The sequence below is a fragment of the Halichoerus grypus genome, chromosome 7, assembly GCF_964656455.1.
Source record: "Halichoerus grypus chromosome 7, mHalGry1.hap1.1, whole genome shotgun sequence".
NCBI lineage: Eukaryota > Metazoa > Chordata > Mammalia > Carnivora > Phocidae > Halichoerus > Halichoerus grypus.
Window position 1 is genome coordinate 41,339,231 of NC_135718.1, and position 23,550 is coordinate 41,362,780.

Consider the following 23,550-nt stretch of genomic DNA (forward strand, 5'->3'; position numbering starts at 1 on the left):
AGTGGCTCAAAATCTATCCCAAAAGCCAAGGTAAAGGTCACCATAGGAACAGAATGAACGCTGTCACCAAAAGCTGGGATGAAACAAACAGCTCCAAGAAGGGAGCTGGTGGCTCAAAGAGCACTTGATTTGGGTGTCGGCTGCACAAGTTCTTGGTCAGGGGCCAGGTCAGAGAGACAGTCAGACGTGGCTGTTCAACCTCCTGCGGCATGGCCCTCTGCCAGACTTCCTGTGAACAGCAGTCCTAGTAGCCTGCCAGTGAGACTCCTCGGGGGCTCTGGGCACCTGAATACCCTGCCCCAGGAGGCCATGGTGGGTCTAGCCAGTGCCCACTCTGCCCCAGGGTGTGTTGGGTCTGAGCAGGCAAGAGCCAGACCTGGGCCTCCCATCAAAAGTGGCCCAGAGGCAATCTTGACCTGTCTGTCTAGTCCACAAAAAGATAAAGCCTTGGATCTGGGTCGGCAGCCAGAAGACTGGGGCATGACCTCCATGGGTGAGATATTCATATTCATTGTAGCCCTTTCTCCATTTTCCCTGGTGGGCTGGAGGAAGGGGGACCCATACTCCTGTCAGCCAGTGTCCCATTACACCAAACGAAAGAACCCCCTGTCCCTACCCCTACTGAAGGCTTGGCAAGGCTTTGGAACAACGGTGCCCATAACCTAGAGCAAGTCAGCTTAGTGGTCAGAGTGCTACTGGCCTTGGCAGTGGATTAATGCTGGGGAGGGTCACAGATTTCCTGGCCTGCTGCCTTGTCAAGAGAAGTCCTGCAGGCTAGGAAGGGGGGGTAAGAGCATGGCTGCAGCAGCCTGAGCCCTTCCCATGCTGGACCATGGTGCAGGGCATCTGTGCTCAGCTGAGTATTCAGCAGGGGCACGTTTGCCATCAGCCTACCTTGCTGGAGCCCTCTCCCTGCACCAGGGCCTGTCCTCGGTATGGAGGACCAGCTCTAAGACAATGCAGATGTCCCCCTCAAGGTGCTTATCAAGGGGAGATACTTGCAGGCTTGTTTCCACCTAAGGTGGCAGAGGCAGTGAAAGAGAAAGATGGAACAGGATGTGAATCCTGGGATTCCTGTTGCTCAGGCCGGACTTTTCCTCCTACAGAGGAGCACAAGGATCCAAGATTACCAGGATCCATGTTCTGCAACACAATATGCTAATCACATGACAGTAATCCCTCTATCTTGCCTTCATAGACTTCTGTACCACTCACAAAGTCTGTCCGCCAACATCAGCTCTCCCAGAGGTGAGGGGTTGACCAAGGTCCAGAGCTCTGACCCCACGGGCTCCTTCCCTCAGCCCACAGTGACCTCACAGTCTCGCTGGCAGAGGTGAAAGCCTTGGGTTCCCAGGCTGAGCATCTGTTTGTGAATTACCAGAATGAACTCTGCCTGCTACAAGCATCTCTGCTTCTGGCACCTGCTCAGGCTGCAAGGCATGCTGTGACCTGCGGAATCCAGACTCAGATTTCTCCCAGGAACAAATGGCTGGACCATCTGAATGTCAGGCTTCACAAGGCAAATGGGTGCAAAAGTAGGCTCTGGCCAGCCTCTCTGGGTTCCAGAAAGCCAGTAGTGATGGAGTGCCACCAGAATGCCAGTAACATTGCCAGTAATGATGCAATTGGCCCACTTAGCTAAATGGTGGAGCCTGGTAATGAACATGGCAGGGAGAAGCTTTAGACCAGACTAAATGGGGTTAGACCTGCCACTGAGCCTCAGAGACCCTTTGGAGACCTCCGTGTGCACCGTGGACAGGGGCAGATGCTCGGACTCTTCCACATGGGCACTCTGCTGACATGTCAGCACCAGGGCCTTGACCTCCTTCTTGAAGTTGGTGTTGAGAAAGCCATAGATGAAAGGGTTGACACAGGCAGAGGCCATGGCAAGCAGGTGGCACACCAAGAAGATGAGGTTACCATAACAGATGGGGATGGCCTCATGGTACCAGTCCTCGAGGCTGTTGAACACGTGCAGGGGCAGCCAGAGCACGGCGAAGACACCCACCATGGCCACAAGGATCGCATTGATCCGCTTCATCTGCCACGCCTGCGAGCTGTAGGTGCCCTTTCGGAACAGCCGCTTCCGCTTCTGCAGGTGCCTGTAGATGCGCACGTAGCAGATCAGGATGAAGACCAACGGCACGCAGTACTGGAAGAGCAGCAGGGAGGTGGTGTAGATGATGCGGTGGTGGTGCAGCGGCCATGACTCAGTACAGACCACCTTATCTGCCAGAAACTCCACAGCCTTGGAGTGGTTCCTCTGAAAGACTTTCTCTAGGACACTGTTGACCAGGAAGGGCAGGGAGAGGAAGCAGGCGATGAGCCAGATGACCACAATCCCCAGGTAGGCCTGGGAGACACTGGGCTTCCAGCCTGTTGGGTTGATGATGAGCTGATGTCTCTCCAGGGCCACAAGGACAAGCGAAAGGATGGAGACTGTCACCGACATACACTGGATGAAGGCGGACATCTTGCAAAGGGCCTCCCCAAAGACCCAGTAGTCCATAAGGGTGTAAATGGCTGTGAGTGGCTGGCAGATGAGGCACATGAGGAAGTCAGAGAAAGCCAGGTTGGCGATGAGCAGGTTGGTCACATTGGCCTTCTCCTTCTGCCTAATGGTCACGTATATGAGGCAGAGGTTGCCCAGGACCCCCACAACAGTCTCGATGCTATAAGAGGTGACAATGAAGACCATCAGGTCTACAGAATCCTGGCAGTGGTCCGAGAAGTTGTACGGGATGCTTCTTGATCTGCTCCTGTTTTGACCCTGAGGGGATCCTGGGAGCAGCAAGGCCAGGAAGTGCGAGATGTTCATGGTGCAGGTGAGAAGATTCTGGAAGATTCAATGACGATGCCTACAAAGCAAACAGAGCAATGGTACTCAGGGATCCTGCCTCCTGTGTGGAATCCAGGGAGAGGTGGGAGCCACATAGAGAGGTTCATAGCTTCTGCCATCCCAAGGCTGCTGGGACCTGGAGGACCTGAGGCTCAGAGATGTAAAGCAACTTGCCCATGGTCACACAGCTAATCAGTCAAAGAGCTCAGATGTGAATCCTGGTCTGATGCCAGAACTTGTCATACACATTCCCTTTGACCTCAGGCTTCCAGGCTGTTTTAATGATAAAGAAACTAGAGTTTTATACGCAGAGTACAAAGACAGAACTGTTTAGGGAGTATGGGCAGAAATCCTCTTGTCACATTTTATCCAAATAGAGACAGCAGCAAATGCCACTGTGTGCTCAGGTCCTTCCACAGAGCCCCCTGCCCTTGAGAATAAAACCAAACCTCAGAGCTCAACACCCAGTACACCCTCCTGGTCTCAGGCCCTATCTGCCCTGCCAGCCTTGTTTCTCAGGCGACACACGGCAGAGTTGAAGACTGCCACGGATGCAAAGACTGGGTCATCTGCACACCAGGTCTCTCCTCCTGCCCATCATGCTGCACACGTGCAGGGCCAAGATTACGGGCTGCCCACTCACTGCGCTGCCCATGCTCAAGTCACCTGAACTAGCTTGCAGATCTCAAGCACACCAGCCTGGTCCACAGCTCCATGCCCTGGCACGGCTTATCTCTTTTCCCCTGCTGTCTCCTCAACACAAGGGACCCTCTGCTAAGACCAAATTGGAATTTGGACTCTAGAATCTCCAGGTGGTAATGCCAATGACAGATACTCTGACTTAGAGAGCTCCCAGATCTTTCCACATACCACTGTGATTCACCTTCGTCACGGGGTCTCTAGCTGTCATTAATCCCCCAGGGCAGTTCCCAACCCTCAGGAAGCATCGGAATCCTTCCAGAGGCATGTCAAAAGTGCAGACTCCAGAGCCCCTCACCAGGAGATGCAATGAAGTGAGTCTGGGATGGGGCCCAGGCACCTGTATCTTAACAAGTGGCCCAGATGATTCTCATGCACGTGCTCCTCGAGTCCCATTGTGATATACACCGTTCACAGAGGAAGACCCTAGTTCAGATATTCTTTAAGTCCCACAGAATGCTCAAGTCCATTTGTGAACATATATATATTCTTCATGATCAAGTGCTAATTTAAAAGCAGTTTTTACAGAGTATGGCCAAAATTAACCAGAGATCAGGAAAATCTGTATGTCTCGTGTCCTAAATGTCACTCACCATGCATTTGATTTGGTTTATAAAGATGAGCTACATTTGGCCATTTACAAGATCAAGTCATAAATTCAACTGACAGTTTATAGTCTGGTTATTTTGGCTACCGAATCTCAGAGGCAGGAGGATTTTTCTGGCACCATAGTCTTCTGGCAGAAAGGACTGTTTGGAATAGAACCTGACAAAATGAAATGTAGCAAGGCCAAATGCAAGGCCCAGTATGTGAGTCCAAAAGCAGCCGAAGCTGCACAAAACGGTGGTGGGTGCACTGTGCTTAGAAGCAGCCAATGGGAGAGACACCCCAGGCTCTGGCTGACCATCAACCAGGGCTGGGTCAATGGCAGGAGTAATGCCAGAGGCTCCAAACTAGCCAAGGACAGCATGATCAGAGCAGAGTTCGTGGATGGGGAGGGCTCCAGAAAGTCCTCAGGTCTTCATTCACTCAATAAACATGTGCCAAGCCCCATGCTAGAAACAAGGGTGAGGATGACATACAGCCATGTCCCTCCCAGACCACAGAACTGCCCCTCACACAGGTGAGCCTCAAGGTCATATCGCCATGGCCAAAGCCAGTATGAATGCAATGCCCGTGAGTTGGGAGATCGGAGAGGAAACAGGAAGATGAGAGAAGATGTGACATTGAGGCACAGCCCCAAAGTTGAAGAGGAGTCAGCCATTCAGTGGACCAAATAGAGGAAGGAATTCAAGGTGCGGGGAACAGCATGCACAAAGATAGGTAGGCAGGGAAGAGCAGAGCCTCCTCAGAGAACAGCAGGCCGTTCAGAATAACTGGAGCCCCGCGTAGGTGGAAGGCAGTGGTAAGCAATGAGACTGGAGAGGTGGGCCAGAGCAGGAATGCTGGCCAACAAGCCCACGTCCATTCTAGAAAGATCATTTGGATGTAAAGAATAGACTGAGGAAGAGATCCAGGACAGGAGGAAAGGGAGGGCCGAAGAAGACAGCACTGGGGTTCTGCCTGGCTTGCAGGCCCCTTCTCAGAGAAGCCATAAAGAGCTAACACAAGGGATGGGCATGTGTGGCCCGGGACACCCCACACCTGTCACTGCTGACTAGACCACACAAATGCCTGAATGCAAATCAGCCGATCCCAGCAGCTGGTGGGAACAGGCAGACGAGGGAAGTGCTGGGACTGGGAGAGCAGCAAGGCAGGAAAGCGAGCATGGGAACAGGATCAGAAAAGGAATGGAACTGTCAGCGGCCTCTGCATGTTTCTGCAGAGGCTGAGAGGGGCCCACTGGGAGGAGACTCCATGAGCCCCCACCCCAGAAAGGCCCTCTGTGCACCAGGACTGAGGATTTCCAGAAGCGCACTCCAGGGTCAAGGTGGCAGTGACTCAAATCCAAGAGCCCCAGGTCAGCAGAAAAGCTGGATTTCTTTCATAGAACATTCTGAGAGGTGGGGGGTCTCCGGAACAGAGGATCTCTTGGGGGAGGTGCTCCTGAGCAGAATCAAGTAAAGAAGGAGATAGGACTTAGATGCCACCAGAGCCTGGGGAAAAGCTATCACGATCCAGCCACAACTCCACCAACTGGGACTTAAGAGTTCAGGGTTAAGAATGGTCCCAGTGAGACCATGTGGTTGAAAGGAGTGGGTCACCTTGCTGCTGGCGGGAGAGGGGGGCCTTTTCACTCAAGAGCAGGCTGTAGCCCTGTCTCCCCAGTTGTCTGGGGGCCGAACCAACACTGGCATCTGGAAAAACAGTAGAGAAACATCAGGATCCTAGGGAGGCCAGCAGGCCATGTACTTGTCCTGGGTTCCAATTCCAGCCCTGCCACCTATCAGCAGGGTGGCTTTGGGAGAGTCACTGAACCTTTCTGAGCCTCAGTTCCCTCAGCTATATGGGGGGGCTGGGTGGGGGGAGCAATACTTATCTTACAGGAGGGCCTGGTTCCCTCCTAGGTCAGGGGATGAAATGGGGACAAAAGGAGTCTGTAAAGTAGGACCCTAGAGCTCTCCCTCCCATAGACTCTTTCAGGTTCAGTCTCCATCTTAGTTCCTTGGACAAATAACACAATTCAGTGGACCAGGTCCTGTTCAGGAACTCTCTCTGCCACCTCCTGGGAAGTTGAGCTGCCCATTTTGCAACAAGACCAGCCTGGCATAGAGCAAGTGCTCATCGAACGTCAGTTTCCTTCTCTTCCCACGCATCCCACCAACTCCACCCGAGGGGACCTCACTCTCTTCCACCATGAGGAACTGGCCACAGTGATCATACAAACCCATGCCCAGGCCTCCGAGTGCACCTGGCTCCAGCTCTGACCCAAAGCTTCTTTAGGAAGTCCTGCAGGGGGGCACAGAGCTGGGAGCAATCACCTTACTCTAATGCTTTGCCCAGCGCCCGGCCTCCAAACGGCACCAGCCCTGTTGCAGAGCGCTCCTGCTCTGAGCCCCGCCCCACGGGGGAGTACCCGTCTCTATCCAGGGCCGGAAAGGGCCACACTCCCACTGCTTGCCTGTCAGAGCCCAAGGCTGTGCTGTCCACAGGCCAGCAACTAGCCCGAGAGACATTCATGACAGGCCTCACGCTGCCCCTCACTCACACTGCCCCGTCTATAGATGAGACCCCAGGATTCTGAGGGACACAGAGGCAGTCAGCCAGCATGTAGACAGATAAGACTCTGTTTTGAGATTGGTCCCCTGGACATCCCGGGAGATGCCCAAACAGCCCGAGAGGCTGCACCTGGGGAGGGGCAGGATCTGAGCCTGGTGCGCCTAGGGGAGCAGGGATGGGAGTTTGGAAGGGCAGGCAGGAGAGGGCATGAGGGAGCCCAGTCTTAGAGGGGAGAGCCCGAGGAGGGAGGGGCTTGCCTCACCCTGGAGAACACACACATTCCTGGGAGACAGAGGGCAGAAGGGACATCAGCTGTCCCTGAGCTTTGGGCACCTGATACCCCACCGAGCATTAATCCACACCATAGCCCTGCGGGGAAGGCATTACTAGGCTGAACCACATGAAATTGCCAGTATCCAACCATTGTTGCCCTGCAAACACGGCAAATTCATGTGGTTCAATCTCCTATCTGCTCCATTTTCAAGAGGGGGACGCTGAGACCCAATTAGAGGAAGGGACCTGACTGACGTCCCACAGCTAGTAAGTGACGGGGTTTGAACCCCCAGCAGTCTGACTCTGAAATCCCTGCACTGGAACCTGCCAGACAGATGCTGAAAAGGGAAGTGGAGCCCATGCTTAAGCAAGACACAAGCTAACATGTGGGAACAAAGGGGCAGAGGCAGGGTTGGAGATGAATATCCAAGGTCCCTGACAAAGCCTGACAGAGCCCAGGGTCCCAGTGAGCGCCCAAGGGTGCCGGGAGGTGGCTCAGCCAAATGAGAAGGTACCCCAGGGGCACCTGTTGGTCAGGCGGAGTGCTTTGGCCCTTGGTCCCAGCATGCTGGCTCCCCCGTGGCGCCAAGGACCACCCAGCCCCTTCAGGTCCTCATCCTTCCCAAGCAGACCTGGGCTGGGGGTCCCCAATGTAATGACACTCTTAGAGCTGCCTCCTTACTGACACAATCTGGAACCTCAGAGGCCTCCCCCACAGTGACAGAGCACAGCCCCCCCAGGAGGAGACACAGGCTTGAAGGGCTATGACTGAGCAAGGACCCATACCTTCCAAGGGTCAGTCCCTCGCAGCCTCCAGGGGACCACATCCACTCCCCAGGGTTGCTGAGCTGGGGCCACAGTGACCACTTCAGACCTTTCTGGGAGACTGCGCCCCCCTACCCCCCCCCCCCCGCAGGGGACCTCATACCAAGACTGTCCCTCACTCCCCACTGCATACCTCAGAGATGCCCAGTGAGGAGGACCAGAGCTCAGATCCTCCAGGTACACCCCAGGGGTGGTGATTCGGGGAAGGAGGGTAGGGGATCACTGGACGAGGGCAGCAAAATGGTGACTCCGGATTTAGTTTCCAGGCAGCTGTCAAGACAAGGCGGAACATCTGAACCTCTGGGAGAGGTCTCCCCCCTCGCCTGTGCTCCTCATCAGTCAGAGGAAAACTAAGAACGAATACAAATAATACCAATTTCCCGTGAAGTAAGAATGGAAAAGGACGTCTATTTTGTTTCCTGAAATTTCAGCAGGCAGCTCCTGGTCTCCTAATGCCGCAGGCGCCCACTTTCCATGCGCCCCTCACTTCTCTCCTCGCAGCCCACAGGGTGAGCTCGGTAGCGGGCCGTGCACGTTTCAGGTGAGGACACTGCGGGAGCCCGAGTCCACACGAGCGGCTGGGGGCTTCCCCCCACCCCCGCCCTCCACCCCTGACCCCACCCCCTCCCGGCCGTGTGGCTCCGAGCCCTGGGCTCATCTGAAGCCCACCCGGCGCCCCCTCCCCAGGCGCCCGGCGGCAGGCGGCGCGCGCGGCTTCCCGGAGGACTGCTGGCACCTGGGCTCCCGGCCCCTGAGCCCCCTGCACCCACGGGGCCCGTCGCGGGGCCCGCGCCCACCTACCCGCTCCGGCGGCCCCGGTGCTCTCTGCGTGCGGAGCCCAGCCGGCCTGCCCGTCCCCCCGCTGGCCGGCTCGGCTCCGTCCTGCGCCGCCCGCCGCTCCCGCGCGCGCCCAGTCTGCCCGCCCACGAGGACTGCTGCTCCGGGAGCCGCGCCCGCGAGCCCCACCGCCCGCCCTGCCGCGCCGGCCCCGCACGCGGGCCACCCCACATCCCGCGCCCGCCCCGGCCCCGCACGCCACAGACTGGGACTGCGCTGCTCTCCCTGCCTGGGCCTCGGTGTCCTCATCCGTGAAATGGGCCTTTCGGAAACTGGTTCTCGAATACTAATTGCCGGCCTCCTATGAGCCTGGCTCTCCTGCTGGGCACACACAGCTGAACAAGACAGAGTCCCTGTCCTGTGTCATCCTGGAGCTCCTGGTCCTGGGAGGGAGACAAACAAGGGACAAGTAAATGAGTTTCCTCAGAATGGGGAAATAGGTCAGCTCTAGATGGGTGGTCCAGGCAGAGGGCCCAACAAGGGCACAGGCCCTGAGGCTGGAGGCCTTTGGCCCCTGGAGAGAACGGGAGGCAGTGTCGCTGGAGAATGTTAGCAAGGAGGCTTCCAGAGGCACGGGTGGGATGGTCAGGAGGGACTTAGAGGTGCTGGAAGGGCCTCCAAGGTTGTTGTAATGAGAATTAACAGAGAAAGCACTTCTCCATCAGAGCCCAGGCGACACAGGACTTGGCCGGAATGGAACAGGATTAGTTTACAAGGGCTGCTCCTGTTTTAAATACACTAACTTGTCATTTTCTTCCCCGAGGAAGCCACACAGTAAAATTGACTATGTGCTTGGAGGACCTCCTGAGAGTAACAGATCTGCTTCAAGGGAACATCCTAAATTTGGGACAGGCTCTCCTATAATATGACCCATACCTCCAGCCGCTCCTCCCACACACATACCAGGTAACCCCAGAGGTACCATTCATCTATGGAAATGGCCCTGGAGCTGTGAGCAGTGGCCCTTCTAGAATGGCACCTGCCATTTATGGCATGTGTGGACTCTACAAACATGACCTTGTTTGATCATCACAACAGCTCCAAGAGGTAGGCATTTTTATTCCTACTTTACTGATGAAACCAAGTGAGAGTCCAAGATCGAGCAACTCCCCCAAAGTCACTCGGCTAAGAAACACTCAGATCTGGCCTGTCAAACCCATGCCTCTGTTCACAAGGGCTTTCCAATGACCCTCCTGCTAGGATGCATTTCTGCAGCCCTCCATGCTCAATGGCAGAGGCAGGTGGCGCCCCAGCATCCTCGTCTCCCCATTCCCCATCTTGAGGGCACCAGTCTTTCCTCTGCCCCCCAAAGCCCAGCGTGGGTCCACACACAGAGGCAGCATCCAACAAAGGAAGGAAGGTATGCATTTAACGGGACCTAATCATAATTGTGGCTTCCTGGAGTCTAAAGTGGAGAATATTTCCTATCCAGAAACCACTCACCTGGCAGGGATTTGTATAGACACCTGCTCTCTGTGCAGGCAAGAACTCAGACGCTGTGTCGGCCTGGGCTGCCTGTAGCCTCTGAGGCCGTGCTGGGGAGCTCTTCCAGGCAGGCTGCCACATGTACACATTTGAGAAGCACTGCCCGGGGCTCAGGAGTCTGAGCCCTAACCCCCGTGGGTCAGAGAACAGCCAAGCAGCTGAGACAGCAGGGAAAATTCAGGCAGCGTTGGCTCCTCTTCAGCCAGTGAACGGATCACCTGCTCTTACTCCCTCCTCATGCCCACCTGGTGAAGTGCGATCATCCCATTTCTCAGTAAAAAAACTGAGACCCAAAGAAGTAGAGTGACTTGTCTCAGTCACCCAAATTGTAGATGGCCAGCCTGGGATCTGAACGCAGTCTGAGCTCCTTCTCCAGCCCTGTAGTGCCCCTGAGAGGGGGAGGGAGCGCCTCACCGCAGAATCCCTAGTTAAACCAACACTACCGGAGCAGGCTGTCAGACTCTCTGCCTCTGCTGGGGAAGGAAACAGCACCCTCTGGCGGCAGCAGATCTGGGCAGCCAGCATAGCAGGAGCATCGGAAGCTCCCCCCAAGAAAGCAGAGGCCACAAGCAAGAAACGGGGCACTGTACTTCCCCTTTCGTGGGAGTCTGGGGCCAGGACCCCAGTCTGGGAGGGCCTGCCAGCCAGGCAGGCTACATTCTGCAGGCTCTGGGGAAGGGGCTCAGTAGGGTTCTTCCTGCACCATAAAAGTGGCTGGCTTTTTGTCTGACCTCCTAGACATCGAGCCTTCTTAACAGCCTAGTGATGGACCTCACTTCCCACCCCCTTAGGCATGTTCTATGTGAATCTTCTTGGAGCTAAATGTAAGCACTAATCCCTCAGGCATGGTCAGCCCTCCATGGCTTGCAGTTTGACCCCTTGGTCCACTGCAAGGTCTCCTCGGGCTAACGAGAAAGCTGAGGGTCAGGAAGGAGGGATACACCCCAACCACCCTCTTGCTGGCAATGTGCTGAGATTAGAAATCAGACCTGTTACTGTCACCACCTTAAGAGCCAGTATGGTGAGTGGTCAAGAGCTGGGCGCAGGGGCCAACTCTCCAAGCCTCAAATTCTCTTCTGTAAAATGGAGCTAATAATAAAATCCACCTCGGGGGCTGTTGTAAGCAGAAATGAGATGAGATGCAAATGGCTCCTAGCACAGGAAACATGCCCTCAAGATCTATTGCCCCCGGACCCCCTGTGCTCCTCCACCCCCCTGAGTGCCACCCCTCCCCCCAAAAGCTAATGAGCAGGCTCCAGCAATTCTAGTTTGAAACCTCTCCAGACCCACACTCCCACCTGAATTAGTCCAACATGGTCCTAACGGACCCCACGCTCCAACATGGTGAGTTTCTCAAGTCAGTCTGTTTCTCCTTAAACCTTCTAAGGTGTCTCCCCCAGACTCCTTCCCCACTCAAACTCTACATTTTAGGGAACATCATTGCATTTCACATATCCAGGTTTGGGTAGATGTTGCTTCCACAGCCTGGATTCATTGAGCTCATTCTCCACTTGGAAAACTCCTACTCATTCTTGGAGACCAAGCCCATACAACCAACCCTCTGTGAAAAGTCCCTGCCATTTCACCCCACCACACACTCATTCTAAAGGGAGGCTGGCGAGTGTGTCCCCCACACAGAGAGCTTCCAGGCAGCTGTCCTGACTTGTTCCTGGAAGAGCCATAGCAAAAGGAAGCCATGTTAGCTATCCAGGAAAATCAGCTTATTTTCCCATTCCTATGAACAGAGAATCAAAGAATCCCATACATTTAGAAAATCAACAGCACAAAGGAGATAGGTCAAGATAAATAAACAAAATAACTGACCCCACATAAAACTGAGGTAACTCAGGGACTGGAAAAGAACTTTAAGAGACCAGTCATGTTCATTAATCCTCAGATTAAAGAAGTTACTGTATTTGTAAAACAAGAGCAGATTGCTAGGAAAAGAGAGATAGAAAGCAAGAAAAAACCCTTCAATATTAAATATATGATTGCTGAAGTTGAAAAACATTTTATTGGAAGGGATGGGGGTGGGGACAAAGTAGGGAAATGTCCTATCATGTGGAGCCGAAACACAAAAAGATGGAAAACCTAAGAGCAAAAACAAAAGACATAGATGATTAATGCAAATAATCCATTATCCAATTAATAAATGTTCCAGGAAGGGAAAACCAAGAAAATGAAAGGTAGCGTATCAGTCATAGACTCAGCAGGAAACGGAATTCACCCCCAGATAGTCAAATGAAGAGACATTAATTGAAAGGTAACATGGAGGAGTGGGCAGGAGTAAGGGGAAAGACAATAAATGGTGCGGCACCCAGACATTGGCAGGGCAGTTACCACTCTACAGCTAAAGGAGTGAGGGGGAAAAAATCATATCATCAGAGCCAGGGGACTGTGGAGGAAGGGCCACCCAATGAGCTGCTAGAGTCTGGAGGCATGCCACTATAGCCAGAGACTCAGCATTGAAACAGAGTGAAGTAGGAAAGAAGTATACCAACTTCTCTCCATCCACTTCCAGTCTCCTATGGGTTCTTGCCATTGACCAAAGCCACCTGGAATCGAACCAGCAAAGAATCATCCAGCCTCTCTGGGCTTAAAGAAGGCCAAAACAATGGCAGACAATGGATCTGGGTGGAGTGTAAAAAAGTACCCAAGTACTCAATAATAAAAGAAACTTTCCCAGAGATGTAGATTGAAAAGATCTACTGGGTGCTGCTCAAAATAAAAATTTCTGAAGCACTTATGCTGTCGCTCTTCCATTCCCTTCCTTTCTGAATATCCATATCCATACCCAGAATTAGTTCCAAATACTTCCATGGTACAGGGAACAATATAGTCCAAAAGCCATTAGGTAGAGCTGAGCAAGATGGTGTCCCATGAGGGTGAGGCCAGGGTTAGGGAGACTGGTGGCCAAGAACAGGGAGTTGGAGCCCAAGTTGAGTGAGAAGATGTCCCCACAAGGGGCAAGCCAACGGGTGTTGGAACCTAGCGGGGAAGGAGTACATCTGCACAGGATAGGGTAGCAACCCCAGCAGCCCAGCATGTCAGAGCCAAGTACAAGGAGAATAGCATCCCATGGCGGGGCGGTGCGCGGCATAGTGTGTCAGAACAGGACAAAGACAGTGTCCATGTGAGGAGGCAGGGAATTGGCAGCCCAATACAGGGTGTTAGAGCTCAAATACAACGAAGAGGGTATCTGTGTGAGAGAAGAGGACAGCCAAGGTGGAGAGCCAGAACCAGAGTAGAGGGAGGTCCTGGTGGAAGGGAGTTCTGCTATGGGAGACACTCCACGCACGGCAACCAACCAAGTAAAGCAAGTATATTAAAGATAATTGGAGCCAGTTTTCTCATCAATGGAGAAGGTAGTTACAAACACAGAAGGGGGAAAAAAAAACAGAATGAGCCCTGTGGTTTTAAATCAGAATTGAAGGTATTGTGTAAACTCAGGGTTTTCAATAGACACATGGTACCCCACTTACAATGGTTCGACTCAAACAATTTTTCAGCTTTATGAGGGTGTGAAAGCCATACACATTCAGTAGAAACAGTTCTTTGAATTCTGCATTTTGAACTTTTCCTGGGCTAGCAATATGTAGTACCAGACTCTCGTGGTGCTGGGCGGTGGGCAGCTCCCAGTCAGCCGCACAATCACGAGGCTGAACAACGGCTATCCATACAACGATTCTGTTCTCATGTTCAGTACAGTATTCAATAAATTACATAGTATTCATCATTTTATTATAAAATGGGCTTTGTGTTAGATGATTTTGCCTAACTGTAGATTAATGGAAGTGTTCTGAGCATGTGTAAGTTAAGCTTAGCTAAGCTATGATGTTCGTTAGGTTAGGTGTATTAAATGCACGTTCAATTTACATTACTTCTAAAGCACAACAGGTTTATCAGGACATAACCCCATTGTAAGTTAAGGAAGATCTGTATATAAATAAATATGAATGCAATTGTGAGATACACACACACACATGCATCTCCTTATTCTGTCCACTGAGAGAGCCTTGGAGTAGTGACCAATAACAGTGAGCACTCCTAGCACCCATACTTGGCTTCTAAATGCCACTTTCCATTAAAAGAATCCAAGGGACAGGGAACATACAAGATGAGCCTGAAAGATCTTTGGAAGCTAGAAAACAACAGAGTGCTCTAAGAACAATGGAGCATGTTAAAAAGACCCAGAATCCAGCTGGAAGGGTCTCTTACTGGCCAAATCTGGAACAATGTGAGTATTAAAATAAATAATGGTAGTAATAGATACTAGCCCCTTGAATAAAATAGTAACCTGTGAGTCCACTCCAATATAAATAATTGAATGCACAAAGTGAAAGTTTGATGAACAACAGGATATTTACATGGCTTCAGTGTACCTCACCATAAAATAGTTATTAATTACAAAGAGAAAATTAGTTACTTTTCAGTGGAGACGCTTGGAAGTCACCACGCTAATCAACATGATCAAAGCAACCACCATCGCTAATGCTACAAACTGAAATCACGTACCCATAATAGGATGCAAGAAGAACACATCATTGCTTCTGTCATATTTCTGCCAAAGGTGCATAAAAATGAACCCAATCCAGAGGAAACATCAGACTAGCCCAAAGTGAGGGACATGCTACCAATACCTGGCCTGTAGTCTTAGAACATGTCAAGGCCACGAAAATCAAAGAAAGACAGGAGAACTGTTTCAGAATAAAGGAGACCAGACTCGTGAGAGCTAAACCTAAGCATCTTGGGACCACTGGTAAATGGAACCTAGGGGTGAGAGGGTAGTTATATATCAGTGCTAATCACCTGAATCATGATGGTTGTGTTTTTGGGTAAGCAGAAGAATGTTCTTCTCTATAAGAAATAAACAATAAAACTACTCTTTGGGGGAGATGAGCATCTTGTTGCAGCTTACTCTCAAATGGTTCAGAAATTTTTTTAAATGTTCTCTATACTCACTTGTAAGTTTTCTGTAAGTTTAAGATTGTTTATATATTTTTAAATAATAATAAGATTTTTCACCTTCATGGAATAAAACAGAAATAAAAGTTGAAAGTTGCAACCTCTAGAAATAATCAGGGTGGAGGGATGTCAACATCATTTATCTAAGCAATAGGAATATAGCCCATTTCTTTCTATTAAAGAAGAATAATTACAATTATTAAAGAAAAGAATAAATAAAAGAAATGAAATAGCATCCACAGCATAGAGGATAAAGACGCTTGGTCACAACCACCCAGCCTCAGTGTCATCATCTGTAACATGGAGCCAAGACTGGTTCAAGCTCATGACAAGCTGGTGAGGATGCAAAGGTTGAAAGGATCGGGATGCATTCGAAGTCTTTTTCAAAACCACATGAAAGGGAGACATGAAGGAGAGACCTCCAGGTCAGGCAGCCCCTAAAGGTCTGGTCTTCCACAAAGCTCTCCAAGTGGCAGGCACATCTGCTGTGGGAGGAGGCTCCCCAGACCCTGAAGGATCACTTGTTCTTTGTTTGCCTTTGTTCCCTACTGAGGCCATAAAGAAGCTGGGCTATAAAATAACCTCCTCTCTGGCCACAGGAAAGGAAGATAAGGGAAGTCAGCTGGCAGCCAACACCTTTCCTGCCTCCCACCCCAGACAGCTGGCCTTTCCCTGGCTCCCTGCCCCGGCCTCTCTCCAAGTGAAGCTAGACTTCCAGTGCCTTTTCCCTGCCCCTCCTTACCAAGGCTTCACTTCTTCTCTACTCCACCTACGGCAATACAAAACATGCCCTCCAGCCAGAGAGAAAGGAGGAAGAGGGCACAGTTGCCACTTGTCACTAAAACCCCATTTCTCCAGTACAGTCTATGATCTTGAAGCTGACCAGCTGAGGACAGCATTTTTCCTCCTTAGCAGAGAGTAAGAGAAAGACAAGGACAAAAGGGCATCATTCCCCTAGAGACCTATAGTCCCTGTCTTCTGCTACCCCAGTGCATCACCTGCCCCTCTGTGGAAGACAAAGGAGAAATACCAAAGCAGTCCAGCCTACACTGTTTTTATCCCCTGCCTTCTGGGACCTTCTGGGACTTCCTGGGATGCATTCAAACAGTCCATAGTCAAACAAACCATAGTCTAATAGGTTTTTTTTAAATTTTATTTTATTATGTTATGTTAGTCACCATACATCATTAGTTTTTGATGTAGTGATCCATGATTCATTGTTTGCGTATAACACCCAGTGCTCCATTCAATATGTGCCCTCCTTAATACCCATCACCAGGCTAACCCATCCTCCCACACTGCTCCCCTCTAAAACCCTCAGTTTCTTTCTCAGCGTCCATAGTCTGTCATGGTTCATCTCCCCCTCCAATTACCCCCCCTTCATTTTTCACTTCCTACTATTTTTTTTTAACATACAATGTATTATTTGTTTCAGGGGTACAGGTCTGTGATTCATCAGTCTTATACAATTCACAGTGCTCACCATAGCACATACCCCCCCCAATGTCCACCACCCAGCCATCTCATCCGTCCCACCCCGCACCACTCCAGCAACCCTCAGTTTGTTTCCTGAGATTAAGAATTCCTAATATCAGTGTGATCATATGATACTTGTCTTTCTCTGATTGACTTATTTCGCTTAGCATAATACCCTCTAGTTCCATCCACGTCGTTGCAAATGGCAAGATTTCAGGGGTTTTGATGGCTGCATAATATTCCATTGTATATAGATACCACATCTTCTTTATCCATTCATCTGTTGATGGACATCTTGGCTCTTTCCATAGTTTGGCTATCGTGGACATTGCTGCTATAAACATTGGGGTGCACGTACCCCTTTGGATCCCTACATTTGTATCTTTGGGGTTAGTACCCAGTAGTGCAATTGCTGGGTTGTAGGGTAGCTCTATTTTCAACTTTTTGAGGAACCTCCATACTGCTTTCCAGAGTGGCTGCACCAGCTTGCATTCCCACCAACAGTGTAGGAGGTGAACAAATAGTTTTAAGTTCTATGTGTGCTGGATGCTGGACATAGAGTTCAACTCCCCAAGACATGTTATAAAAGGAGTTTTGAGCCAGAAACTCCCCAAATGGGTGCAGATGGGATTTTAGGTAAAATAGCCACCAGATTACCATATGCCTTGGATGAAGAACTCACTCTATTCTATTCCTCATCTCAAACTGTGCTTAGCTGTGCTGTCCTAGCACGTTTACCTGATATAATGTTGTATGGGTCAGCTATTGCTGAGTAACAAATAACCACAAAATGGCATACAAACAGTGACATGCAAACAACTACAGGTCACCTGGGGTTTAGCTGACCTAAGCTGGGCTCAATGGGCCAGCTCTGCTTTGAGTTGCAGGTCCAACAGGACTTGGCTCCGAGGTTTAGTTTCCTCCACCTGTGCTCATTCTGGGACCCCCAACTGAAGGGCAAGTTCAAAAGCTTTACTCACGGAGACGGCAGAAGTGCAAGAGGAGAAGCCTTGCTCTGCAAGTTCATTTCCAGTCCTATCTGAGTCATTTGCTAACATCCATTGGCCATAGCAAGCTGCGTGGCTGAGCACAAAGTAACGGGGCAAGGAACTGCATTCTGCCCACCCTAAAGCCAGAACAAGACACAGAGCTACTACCAACATTAATAGAAGCAAAAACTAGGCTCTTCTGATGAGATGTGGGTGAGAAGAGTAAAATATATTTGAACAATAATTTATACCCCACCCCAAACAAGAAGAGAACCTTAATACCTAAGATAAACAAAATTCTGAATTGGATCGTATGTACAGAAATTCTCAAATGCACAGTTTTAATTGAAACTTTTATTTGAAGGGCACCTGGGTGGCTCAGTAGGTTAAACGTCTGCCTTCAGCTCAGGTCATGATTTTGGGGTCCTGGGATCAAGTCCCTCATTGGGCTCCTTGCTGAGCGGGGAGCCTGCTTCTCCCTCTCTCCCTCCCGCTCCCCCTGCTTGTGTGTGTGCACTCGCTCTCTCTCTTTTTCTCTCTCTCTCTCTCACACACACACACATAAATAAATAAATAAAATCTTTTAAAAAATAAAATAAAATAAAAAGAAAGAAACTTTTATTTGAGATCACTGTAGAGTCACATGCAGTTCTAAGATGTAATACAGAGATCCCTCGTGCCCTTTATCTCTATCCCTCATGGTAACGTCTTTGCAAAACTACAGTATAATACCACAACCAGAATATCAACATTGAAATAGTCAAGGTACAGAACACTTCCATGGCAAGGGTTCCTCGGTTGACCTTTTATAACCACGTGTACTTGTTTCCCACCGTCTACTCCCACCATATCCTTAACCCCTGACAACCATTAATAGTCCTCCATGTCTATGACTGTGTCATTTCAAGAATGTTATATAAATGGAATCACGCAGTACATAAGCTTTTGGGATTGGCTTTTTCGTTCAGCATAATTCTCTGAAGAATCACCCAAGTTGCTGCATGGAGCCATACTTTGTTTCTTTTTGTCACTGAGAAGTATTCCACAGTATGGATGTGCCACGTATTTAACCAGTGACTTGTTGAAGGACATCTGGGTTGGTTCCAATAGTTTGGGGTTATTACAAATAAAGCCACTATAAATATTTGTGTAGAATTTGGGGGTGAAAATAAGTTTTCGTTTTGGGAATGAATATACCAGGAGTACAATTCCTGGTCCAAATAGTAGTTCCAAGTTTAGCTTTGTTTGGTTTTTTGTTTGTTTGTTTGTTTGTTTTTTAAGAAACTGCCAACCTGTTTTCCAGAGTGCCTATGTCACTTCACATTCCCACCAGCAATGCATGTGTGATCGAGTTTCTCCACATCCTCGCCAACATTTGATATTGACACCATTTTTTTTCCCTTTAGCACTTGTTTTTAACTCAAGTTTATATTTAATAGATACAGCAGGGAGAACTAGCAGAATAAACGATTTCAACTCCCAGTAATAACACTGTGGGAAACCAAAAAATTCAGTTCTAAACTGGAAGGAATGAAAGGAAGTGAGTCAGTTATAGCTGGAATAATTAACTATAGGTACAATTTTTGAACACCACTGTCTCCTTTGCTCGTGGTCATGTTTTACAAAATTGAGGAAAATATATTTCAAAAGCCGTGATGTGCAGACGCATTTGTAAGTTAAGAAATTACACTTTTGATGAGTAAAGACATGCTCTGTGGAAAAACAACTGAATAATAAAGGACATCGTTATAACAAAGATAATTGTTGTATCTTTATATTTAGCCTCAGGAAACAGAGCAGGGAGGATCCATGACTTGTGATAAAGTTAGAGCAGAATAAAATTTCATTTCACTTGAGCCCTCGACATCAATCAGATTTGTCAGCAAAATGATTTTATGTTTTAGTTCACAGAGTCATAAATATACTACATCCTTCCATTTTCATAGTAGCCCAGAGAAGGCAACTTATAATACATTACCTGAATAAACAAAGCAATTTTAGGTCCAAGTGATTTGCTTCGTCATTTCCCTTTAATTAAATGTGACTCCTCTCTTAAAAAGGGACTTGCATTTCTGATTTCATATTTTTTCCCTTTTTGAAAAAAGGGGATTATTATTTCCATTTTTAACATGTTTTTATCTTTTTCATCACTTCCCCCAATGTTGAGGTTATTTAGAATCTTTGTTCCAGGTTCTTATAATATTATATATATAATCGATATAGTATATTGACAGTATCCTTGATTATTTGGAATGACTAAGTTTTACTGGTATCTTTAATCACATATTTCTTGTAACACACATCTTTTTCTTGGATTCACATTTCATTTTGCTGAAGTACATCTTCCGGCAATTCTTTCAAATAAGATTCACAGACAATAAGGCCGGTGGTAAACAGAGCTTTCTGCCTTCAGATGTCTTTACTTCACACTCACACTTGACTTACAGATCAGTTCTGTACAGCCTTGTCAGTTCAAAGCCGTTGTCCCCCAGAATTTCAAAAATACTGCTCCATTGTCTTTTGTATTCAGTGTTGCCAAGTGAGAAAACTGATGTTAGTTTAATCCTCATTTCCTGAGTTTATTTATTAATTTCCTCCCCTTCTTAGGATGTTCTCTCTCTCCTTGGTGTTCTGAAATTTCATAGCAAGGATTTAAGCCAGGATTTCTTTTTTTTTTTTTTTCCTTTCATCCTGCTTGACACTGCGTGGGCCCTTAAATTTAGTCTTGCCTCTCTTCACCTCTTTGATATTTTCTTCCATTTTCTACTTGATGATTTCTTCTTCCCTACCTTGTGGTGAGAGAGAAAAGCAACAAAGAGGGAGACCCTCAGTCCGGAGGGGACCCAGCCCCTCCTCTTTTGCGTTCATTGGACAGAATTCAGTCACGTGACCACACCTCACCTGCGGCTGGGGACTGGAACCATGGTCCCACCCGTGCTCTGGAAAAGGGGGAGGCTGGAATTTGGTAGACAGCTGACAGTCTTTCTAGGATGTTTGCACTAGGTTCTGGAAGTATTCCCTGCCCTGTTTTTCCAGCTCACTAAACCCCCCTCCACTTGTGTTACGGTGGCTAGTAATCCCATCCCTTTAGTTTTTTAAATATATTTTGATAATCATATTTTTCATTGCCAAAACCTCATTATTTTACTATAATTTTTTTTTTTAAGTAGGCTCCATGCCCAGCATGGAACCCAGCAGAGGGCTTGAACTCAGGACCCTGAGATCAAGACCTGAGCTGAGATCAAGAGTCAGACACTTAACTGACTGAGCCACCCAGGCACCCCTATTTTATTTTAATTTTTAAAATAAAATTGCTTGCTCTTGTTTAATGGATTTGATAACTTCGTCCTTCTTAAGATTTTCTTTTTTTTTTTTTCTTAATCTCCTGTTTGCTCATGTAACTCGATTTCCTTGGTGTCTCTATTTGGGTGTGGTTTTTTTCTGCAAATGTGTGGAGGGTGTTGTTGGAAGGCCCATCTTAGACTTAGACTATGAGCCTGCAGCGAGCATTATTAGTTTTGTTGCCTGGAGGTAGTGAAGGCGGCCTCTGGGGCCGGGGTGTGTGGGGAATGTTGCTGGACTGGACGTGCCAAAAGTTAGCCTTCTGGGGTGCGATGCTCCCCACTCCTCCTGGGTGCTACCCTCGTGCTCCCACCCTAGTGTCCGCTCCCCCTTATTGCCTGCTGTTCGGGGAGGGAGGTCAGAGACAACGATCCCACGTCTGGTTTGCAGGCAGCCTGCCTGTTGTGTCTCCAAGGGCCGCTGCTCCCTCTGGGAGTGAGAGTTCTCCAGCTGGAAGCACGCCGAGAGCCTGCCCTGGCCCTCCTAGTCCTCCGCCGCACACGACATGGGTGGTGATTTCCTCCGCTCACTAAATCCCATCTCTTACAATTCAGGGAGTCCCCACACTTTCTGGGCCATCAAAGGTAACATGACATAATGATATCTGGGGATATAGGTAATGAGTCCAGGATGCCTCTGTTTTGATCTCATCTTCACCCCATAATAACGTTTAGACCAGCATTTCTACCGCCAACCAGACCTTGGTAAATATTTGGTGCCATGTTGATAAGGGGTCAGACAGAGGCAGTGAAAAGAGCTCCTTGGTATCAGCTTCACCAGGGTGCCAGTCAACGCATAGCAACTGCCAGGATCCCACCCAGCACTTGCGGGCTTCAAGCTCACCACTGGAAGAAATGTCCTATCAGGAGGATAATGGTAACATTTTGCCTTTATTCTGGAGGTCACTGTCTCCACTCTTAGAGAAAGCATCTGAAAGACTCCATATTAAACAATTTAGAAAAAAAATAATAATAAGGTTCAGAGAGGGTAACTCACTTGCTCAGAGTCACACAGCTGCAATGTGACAGAACCCAGACTCAAAACTTCAGGCCTCTTCTGTTTCCTGGTGAACGCTCTCTCCACTCTCTCTGCCCTCTATGTTCAACATCCCATAATAAGGCCATGGAGAACCACAGTGCTGGTCACACTCAGGCATCATCCGTCTGGGCTATCTCCTCTCGGGGGTCAGGCCGAGAATACAGAAGGGCAGTCTCCATGTTGCGAGTCTCTGTAATGTGCCAAGCGCTTCACACCGTATCTCTCACTTAATCTTCACATCATCCTGGGAGTTGCTGTGATTACCCCCATTTTACAGGTGGAAACAGACTCTGTGAGCAGAAGTGACGTGTCCAAGCACGGTCAGTAAGTGCCACCCTGGAGCTGCGGCACTTGGGGTGCCCCCCTTGGCCAACAGCACCAATAGTGTGCAACCCCATGCTGCCCGCACCCCTGCAAACAGCGGAAGCACCTCCCCTCTCCAGGGGCACTGCTGGCGCTCTTTCTTCCCACCTGGCAGGGCAAGTGCTCTGGAAAGAGCCCGCATCTCCGCATCTGGCCGTGAGGAGGAAGAGGAGCAGGATGCTGGGAGGGACCTTCACAGGATGCAAAGGGAAAAGATAGAGCACTTTACGCCCAGCTACAAGCGTGGATCTCCATGCCCCTGGGGTGCTCCCTTGTCCTTTTCCCTCCCGCCCTCGGCAAGGTGACTCCATGCTCCTGTCCGGGTACTCCTGCCCAGGCCCTGTGTCCGGTACTGAGGACTCAGAGGGGAGCCCAGCGGCCCCCAGAGGACTCGTTGTCTGAAGGCAGAGACCTAGTAACGAACTGTTCACTCTAGAAGGTGCTGAGTGCCCCAGGAGAGGGGCAGGAGGCCCTGTGGGAACCGGGCCAAGGCCGAACCCAGCCGGCAGGTTGGGGCGGGGGGGGAGGGTGGACAGTGGTTCGAAAGAATTATAGCTAAAGACCAGTTAACAGAGCTGTCAAATGAGATTCCCTGATGTTCAAACCTGCAGACAAAAGGGACTCATCCTGTTCTGCATTCTGTCAGGATGGACAGAGAAGAGCTTCCTTCTGTCCTAAACAAACCCCAGGAATACATGGTGTCTGCCACACTCTGTCACCACGGCAGAGGGTGGCTCGGCCGCTGGCCCAGGGCTTCTCCTGTGGCTCCTTCCTCCCGCTCCTGCTGCCTCCCTCCCCCGCCTCCACTGCACAAAGCCTTCTTTTCTCCCTTCCTCCCATTCCCACTATTAAGTAGCATTTTCTCTGCAAGTAAAACTGCACTCAATTAGATGAACCAGGGGAAGTCCAGTCTGACTGAGAATGTGTGTGTATAGAAACACTGAAATACAGCACCTCGCTCAGAAACCACAGCCTCGGGATGGTCCCAAGGAGACTGCTCCAATCGATGAATGGTGGTGAGCTTCAGTCACCACCTAGAACTTTCCACCCTGCCTGATTTCTCCCCCGTGGCAGTGAGCTCCTTATGGGTGAGGCCTCCCCTTAGTCACTTCCAGGTGACCAGGCACACAATAAATATTTGCTGAATGAGTCGTTCGCAAATAGGTCAACTGATTATTTTATGAATAGATGTTTTGGAAACAGAAGCGGTCATCAACTTGCACACGTTCCACGTGCAAACAACCTGCCCTTGAGTCTATA

At 49.6% G+C, this 23,550-nt stretch overlaps 1 protein-coding gene across 1 annotated transcript; it reads right to left on the minus strand.

Moving 5' to 3' along the window:
- Nucleotides 1-1,071: 1,071 nt before the first annotated feature.
- NPY4R2 (neuropeptide Y receptor Y4-2) lies at nt 1,072-2,818 on the minus strand. The gene has a single exon (XM_036079277.2). It carries the CDS (start codon nt 2,816-2,818, stop codon nt 1,691-1,693), a length of 1,128 nt encoding a protein of 375 aa, XP_035935170.1. The 3' UTR covers nt 1,072-1,690.
- Between the last annotated feature and the right edge of the window lie 20,732 nt (nt 2,819-23,550).

Coding starts and splice junctions, on each gene's coding strand:
- NPY4R2 (XM_036079277.2), bottom strand. CDS start 2,818: ATGAACATCTCGCACTTCCTGGCCTTGCTGCTCCCAGGATCCCCTCAG.